The sequence below is a fragment of the Gigantopelta aegis genome, chromosome 10, assembly GCF_016097555.1.
Source record: "Gigantopelta aegis isolate Gae_Host chromosome 10, Gae_host_genome, whole genome shotgun sequence".
NCBI lineage: Eukaryota > Metazoa > Mollusca > Gastropoda > Neomphalida > Peltospiridae > Gigantopelta > Gigantopelta aegis.
In genome coordinates, this window is record NC_054708.1 from 32,354,807 (window position 1) to 32,362,569 (window position 7,763).

General features: G+C 39.0%; 2 protein-coding genes across 2 annotated transcripts in view; one reads left to right on the top strand and one right to left on the bottom strand.

Moving 5' to 3' along the window:
* Positions 1–3,912: 3,912 nt before the first annotated feature.
* On the bottom strand, positions 3,913–7,697 carry LOC121383432. The gene is made up of 3 exons (XM_041513450.1): positions 7,401–7,697; positions 6,673–6,811; positions 3,913–4,196 (listed from the first exon to the last, which is right to left on the bottom strand). The coding sequence occupies exons 1-3, from the start codon at positions 7,635–7,637 to the stop codon at positions 4,096–4,098; spliced, it is 477 nt and encodes a 158-aa protein (XP_041369384.1). The 5' UTR covers positions 7,638–7,697; the 3' UTR covers positions 3,913–4,095.
* LOC121383431 overlaps positions 5,781–7,763 on the top strand; it is a 48,137-nt gene continuing 46,154 nt past the window's right edge. The window contains exons 1-2 of the mRNA XM_041513448.1: positions 5,781–5,842; positions 5,924–5,932. The gene's annotated coding sequence lies outside the window, so the exon portion shown is untranslated. The remainder of the gene's footprint in view (positions 5,843–5,923; positions 5,933–7,763) is intronic.

The window sequence follows — 7,763 nt, forward strand, 5'->3', positions numbered from 1 at the left end:
GTGATTCTATTTTACATGTCTAATCAAACAAAATTATTAGTACATGTACATATATTTTATGAATAGTAAATTACAAATCTGTGTATGTTTTTATGTTTACATATTTTATTTAACATTTATGTATCTTGTGAATGCAATAAATTATTATTATTATTGTTAATATTATGTTCAACAACAGTTCTTGTTTTGGCGTGTGTGTCATTAGGCTGACAGTGTAATGTGCACATCGAAGTCATGTTTTAAAATATTTATCGTGACTCCTCTTTGCACCAGTAAACTTGCAATGTACTGGCGAGAGGAATTTACGATATATCGCTGATCATCGTGTCTAACATGGTTTGACACAAGTTAGGTATCCATAAACATTCATTTCACAATGAAAAGAAAACACTGTCCACACAATTATTTTGATATATGTGATAAATATATTAGTCATAGGCGTCGGAACTGTGTGTGTGTGTGTGTGTGTGTGTGTGTGTGTGTGTGTGTGTGTGTGTTGGGGGTGGGGGCACTATCTCCACCTCTGAAGCTGGTGGGGTGCAGGGCCCTCAGTTAAAAGGCGATCTAAATGTGGATTTTTTTTTTTTTACACCGACAGTTCACAATAATGTAGTTCTTAATTCTTCATGTTCCTAGAGTTGAACCGACGAGGTACATTTATGATACATTATACCGGAGACACCTCGTCGGTTCAGTACATACTTTAGTATTTAGTATATATCAAATAATCGTTAAAATGTAAACTTAAACAAGAAAAATCCTGGCGATCTCGCCGCGGCTTGCAAGTAAACTACCAATGTATTACATTTTACAACAAGAAAATCAAAACATGACTACTGCACATGTATTTACTTAATGAAGTAAACATTAAACTGCTTGTAACTTGAATATTGTTGAGTTATAATGTACTGGCGACTTCGCTAAACAGACATGCAACACGGAAGTAAATATGGCGATCTCGCCATAGCGTGTCCCAACACACAAATAGTAGTATAAGTGGTATAACCCTGTAGTTTTGGCACAAAAACATGCTGATAATGACAGTAGATATATACTATAATATATGTTGTAATATATGTCTTCTAGCAAGTCTAATATGTATGATAACTTCGCCTAACGATGAAAATAAGTCCTGGCGAACTCGCCCGGGGCGACTTCACCAGGGCGAGATCGACACGGGGCGAGATCGACATACTTCGTTGGTTATAATGTAGGCCTATAATATACAACATCCATTCACTCGAGACAGACAATCCGTAATTCCTCTTAGCTCATCATTTATTCTCCATATGGGCTCAACTACACGGTGGCTCAGTGGTTAAGCCAGGCTGGTAGGTACAGGGTTCACAGCCCGGTACCGGCTCCAACCCAGACCGAGTTCTTAAGGGCTCAGTGGGTAGGTGTAAGGCCACTACACCCTCTTCTCTCTCACTAACCACTAACCAACTAACAACTAACCCACTGTCCTGGACAGACAGCCCATATAGCGGAGGTGTGTGCCCAGGACAACGTGCTTGAACCTTAATTGGATATAAGCACGAAAATAAGTTGAAATGAAATGAAATGAATCAACTATAAGGTGTAATATTTTCTTGATAATTACACAATGTGCAGATTGCTTCTACAGCCACTGATTGGCTGGCTGGATGTTTGTTCGCTACAACCGGAACTTCACTTTCATTCATTTGTACCACGCTTTTGTTGTTTCCCCCTACTGACATAAATGTGCGGTAACTGTGAATACCCTGCACACATTTGAAACCCCACCTCCCATGTTCAGCGAGAGAGAGAGAGAGAGAGAGAGAGAGAGAGAGAGAGAGAGAGAGAGAGAGAGAGAGAGAGAGAGAGAGAGAGAGAGAGAGAGAGAGAGAGAGGGAGGGAGGGAGGGAGGGAGGGAACAAGAGAGAGAAAGGGGAGGGAGGAGGGAGGGAAAAGAGAGAGAGAGAGAGAGAGAGAGAGAGAGAGAGAGAGAGAGAGAGAGAGAGAGAGAAGGAGGGAGGGAGGGAGGGAGGGAAAAGGAGAGAGAGAGGGGGGGAGAGGGAGAGAGAGAGAGAGAGAGAGAGAGAGAGAGAGAGAGAGAGAGAGAGAGAGAGAGAGAGAGAGAGAGAAAGAGAGAGAGAGAGCTGTGCTTGGTCAACATCTAATCATGCCTATTCTTAAACTGAAAAAGGATCAAATATTTTAATTGTATAACATCCCCCCAAAACCCCCCACCCCAAAACAACACCACCACCAACAACAACATTGTTCCATATCCGGAGAATGCCACCACTTTCCAAAGGGGCTATTCAACTATCTAGGGTGGGGATAGGGGATGGGTATGTAGTAAAAACGTTATGCTTGTGCGTGTGCTCAAGCGATTTTTATTTAAAAATGTATTTCCCGCGCAGCATGACGCGCACCGCAAAGATTAAACCCTACCAGCAAAATGGAACTGATGCTTTCTTACCATGGAATGTTCCATTGTACTCCCCCGGCATCCAGAAATAATAATAATAATAAATTAGTACATAATTATATTAGGAGCCCGGAAAAGGAAAGGGATGTTTTTCACCTCACCTATCACTCAAATGTGTCCAACATTTAGTAACTGCATATCTGCGATGCTTAATGAGATAATGAATCCGATTCCGTCACATTGTCCGCTTCAGAATGTTCTAGATAATGGTTCCTAACATATTCCGTTTCAAGGAGACGCGTGCGAGGTTCCTTGATATTAAATAACAGCCAACGATACTCTTGGTTGATATGGGCTAGACCACAGTATCTCTATTGTTTTATGACAAACGTTATTGTGTTATCTTCGTATTATTAGTATTAGTAATAACAATGCAATGGTTATTCTACACGCTGTTCCGTTAAAGAGAATTCCCGAGTTTGCTGCATTGTAAGATTTTTCCGAAAAATAAAATATTTCTACGATTAAATTTACATATTAAATATATTTTCTTCTTTAGAATAGCATTATCTGTATATTTAATGTGTTTCTGATAGTCTTACTATTTGTAAGAAGCACAAACTGCATTTTGTCTTCAAATAATTTCGTACGTACGAAAAGATATATTTTAGGAAATAAAATGAAATTTGACCTAGTACAAATATTAGAACGACCAGAAACACGTTTAATATACAGCCACTGATATATTATGCAGAAAAATATATTCGATATGTAAATACAATCGTTGAAAAGTCTCTGTTAATCGATAACATCATAAAAATTGCAGCAAACTCAGGAATGTCCCTTTAAAGACACAATTTCCTAGTTATCAACTACATACATGTATGTGACCGACGGTACAGGGCCCCGTTCCACGAAGCAATCTTAGCGTTAAGATCACCTTAAGTGAATTCTGTAGTTATGCACTTACGGTGATCTTAGGGCTAAGATCGCTTCGTAACACGGAGCCCAGATAGGTGACGCGTATGTCCAGGGCAGTGTTCAAGAAAGGCTACTTGAATATATAACCTTGAATACTAATTAAATCAGTAAATAAAGGAAAGAAAGAAAGAAATGTTTTATTTAACGACGCACTCAACACATTTTATTTACGGTTATATGGCGTCAGACATATGGTTAAGGACCACACAGATTTTGAGAGGAAACCCGCTGTCGCCACTACATGGGATACGCTTTCCGATTAGCAGCAAGGGATCTTTTTATTTGCGCTTCCCACAGGCAGGATAGCACAAACCATGGCCTTTGTTGAACCAGTTATGGATCACTGGTCCGTGCAAGTGGTTTAAACCTACCCATTGAGCCTTGCGGAACACTCACTCAGGGTTGGAGTCGGTATCTGGATTAAAGATCCCATGCCTCGACTGGGATCCGAACCCAGTACCTACCAGCTTGTAGACCGATGGCCTACCACGTCACCACCGAGGCCGGTTAAATAAAAGAAATGCCAACACATATTAAACTTATATAACTTTATGTAAACAAACAAATATGACACATTTATTCAAAAACATTTCATCTTCATTTGCTGCAGCACTAGAAACAAATCCGCATTATCTAGACCTGTCATCCCAATAGAAACCCCGCCCACGATGTCAGTCATCCCAATAACCCGGCCTACGATGTCTGCCGTCCTAAAATTAACCACGCCCACGATGTCCACCATGTCTTCTGCCACCACCCCTCAAACACATCTCAAAGGGAGCTTGACTAAGTTCCTCTCTGCTTACCAAGTCGTCATCTGTAAAATAAAACACCAATCAAAAATCAACATATGATAACTCTAGTTCCGTATGAACTATCCATTTTTAATCTGTAAATACTCTTTTGTTTTTCATGCTAAGATTGCTCCAAATAATATCATGTGACCTACCCCCCCCCCCCCGAAACAAAACAACAACAAAAACATAACACAAAAACAAACACAAAAATCCAACAATAAACCAACCCTCTCCACCCCCCCCCCAAAAAAAAAAAAAAAAAAAAATGAAATAATGAAACAACAAAACCACCCCCATCAACAATCCAACACACCCCCAAAAAAAACCTCAACAAAAATCAACCTAAACCAACCAACAAACAAAAAACAAATAAAAATAAATACAAAAATCAAATAACTGCATAAACCTCAAAATCGGCATAACAACCACTAAACACAACCACCAACCACCACCACCACAACGAAAACAATAATAACGCCCCCCAAAAAAAGAAGAAAAAAGAAGAAAAAAACCTCAACGTTAAAATTAGAAAGAAAAAAGTTACAAACCTCAAACCGTTGGGCATATAATTTGGAGCATTTTAGAAGGACAGTCCAAAAATAAATAAGAGAAAGAAGAGAGGATCCATATTTGCGCAAATAATATTCACCACAAGCGTACGAAACAGGGGACAGAAAAGGAGGGTGCAATTGCCCCCCCCCCCCCCCCCCCTCCTATTCTCGAACAAAACCTCAAATTCGGGCAAAAATTATACAGGTATTCGGGCAAAAAATATACAGGTATTCGGGCAAAATGCGCCAACCTGAGACCTTTTTACCATGTATTTTCATCATTCTACCCTCAAAATTAGTTGCAATCCATGAAAAAATACGTAGTGATTTCTTTGCAACCATGTATAGCTGTTTGGTGGTAATGCTAATATGAATATATAGAGGATTCGTCACGAGTATTTTTTAATATGGGAAATATCAACCGAGGCTTCGTTAATCTGTATTTGTCGAGGCTCTGCCGAGACAAATACAGATTAACAGGCCGAGGTTGATATTTTCCATATTAAAAAATACGAGTGACGAATTCTATTTATCATATCACTGTCAATTTTGTTTATTTTCCACTTAAATGATTAATAAACAAAACCCCAACGCTCGGAAGTAACAATCTGTTATGACGTATGAATACATGTACATGTCAATCACTCAGCTGATAATCGGTTTGTCAATACGCCTTGAAGGTTATCTATGCTTTCTGAAACTAGGTTAAAAGCGGAAACAAAGATTGTAGCTATTTAAACAATTTAATACTAATTTAACAGTTTTATATATAAACAATGAAATTATAATAAAATAATTGACAATAGCCAAATTTTTCAAAATAACTTTTCGCGGCATTTTGCTGAGTACTACGTCATTGTCAGACATAGGCCTATCTACGTCACTGACCTATTTAAGGGCTTCATCAAGTTCAGTCTGAGTCTGAATCACTGTCGAAAATGATTCTTCGTCGTTTTATGGGGACAACAGGACTTTTAGGCTGAGCCACATTTATTACGATGTTGCCCCCACTGACATTGCCTCCAAACATGGTGTTATAAATTGTTTGAATTTAAGTGTTGTCGGATATTGAAAATCCATATCGCCTATGTTTCAGTGTTCTTTCGATACTGCTTTAGAGTGTTGTCGTAATGTCCCCGGTTTCTTTCGTACATTGAAAATCCATATCGCCTATGTTTCAGTGTTCTTTCGATACGTGGAAAGAGGTAAACATGTCCCCCGGGTACACAGTAAAACTTGCACAGAATTACATCGGGTTCTTTGGGGGGGGGGGGGGGGGGGGGCATTTCATGTATTGGTCTGGACTCGTTGATTGATTGTAGATAGTTTTCCAAAATGCGCATGTCGTATAGCCTAGAGCTTTTTTGGCAGTATTCTTATTTTCATTTTCTGTAATGACATTACCAATCATCGTATCATCTACTTCTACAAATCTACGAGTTTTGTTTTTGGGCCTGCCGGATTGTGGCGTCTGCTTCGATGTCCGTGGATCTACCCTATCCCCTGTTTGCACTAACTGTAAACGTTCTGGTGACAATTCAGCTTGATAACTGGACCCGTCAATCATAACTATATAATTACCGGAAGGTAGAGTTGCTTTGATTGTAGCACTTCCTTTTTTATCGATAGTAACGCTATCTCCGACTTCAAAAGACGCCATGTTTGTTTGTCAACAATTTTGACAGGTGAAAATAGTTCTACGTTTTCGGTATATAATTTGCATAATAATGTAATTTGCATACTTATGTTCTAAATATTTGCATACTTATGTCTCAAAATATGTGATTTATGTAATGGGCGTGCCCAATGCTATTCCTTAGTTGTGATATGATAAATGTTGTTATCCAGATTCGGGCGTTTTCGTTTGATTATGGCTAAAGCCAGCCTGCCCGAACCCCCTCACTTTACAGAAATGGGAGCCCGTACGCTTATAATATTCACGTACTGTTAGTGTCAGCCAACGTAAACGCCTCTCTCGCTGAAGAGTCCGTGTTGTTACACTTCACCGTGGACACAAACTCAGAAAATGAGATCTGTTCATCCCCGTCTTCATCGTAGAATTCAACGGCAAATGGAAACGGCAACTGAAAAGTAAAACAATAATATACAATACTTAAAGTCTTGTAACATTTCTCCATTAACAAATCCTAACACGGATGACCCGGTGGAATGACGTATCCGACACAATGAACTTGAAATTTGAAATCTGATATCATAGTATGGACTGTACTCGTCCATTAATGTAACCAGTGTGATTAATTTTCCCAGCGTACACTCATTTGCAAAAAGTATCTATACCCAATAATAACAAATATTCCCACTGTTTCAGTGACAAATTCTGAGAGAACGAAGTAACTGACATATAGTCGACATATATTAAAGCCGAAGTTAACCTATTCAGTATAGCCCATGTTTGTAGTGGGTAACTGAAAACATATTTTAAAATGTCATGGAAGAATCCACCCAGACGACCTAGCAATTAAAATTACATATGATTTTAATTCTTCCGAAATAACCAAAAGTGAATACTTTTGTGTCATCACATCATTTCTCAAAATTAGGAACTATACTGAACCGTTACAAATGAACTCTGATCTGGAAGTGAACTCTGCGGTGACACCGGTCGAACATTTTGCAATTTGTTTAATTCAAATAACACATAACCGTTCTTACCAATACTTTAGTGTCGTCTGCTACTCGTCTGTGACGCTGTACGTGGTAGGGTATTTGTAGAACCACTCCTCCCGAGCAGACGTATGAACATTCTCTGACACACTCTGGCGTGAAACGTCTGTTCCTCAAAGACGAGGGACATTGGATTGTACAGTTTTCTTCACACTTGGCAGAAGCATGGTGAGATACCGACAGAAGATATACAGCGCATGCGCAGATGAAAATATGAAGATTCATAGTGGATGAGAAACTGGAAGAACAGAGTAAATGAAAGTAATAAATAAAATTTAAACTGAAAAATGATGGCGCTAATGATTATGATCATCATGAGATGATGATGATGATGATTATAATGGTGGCGCT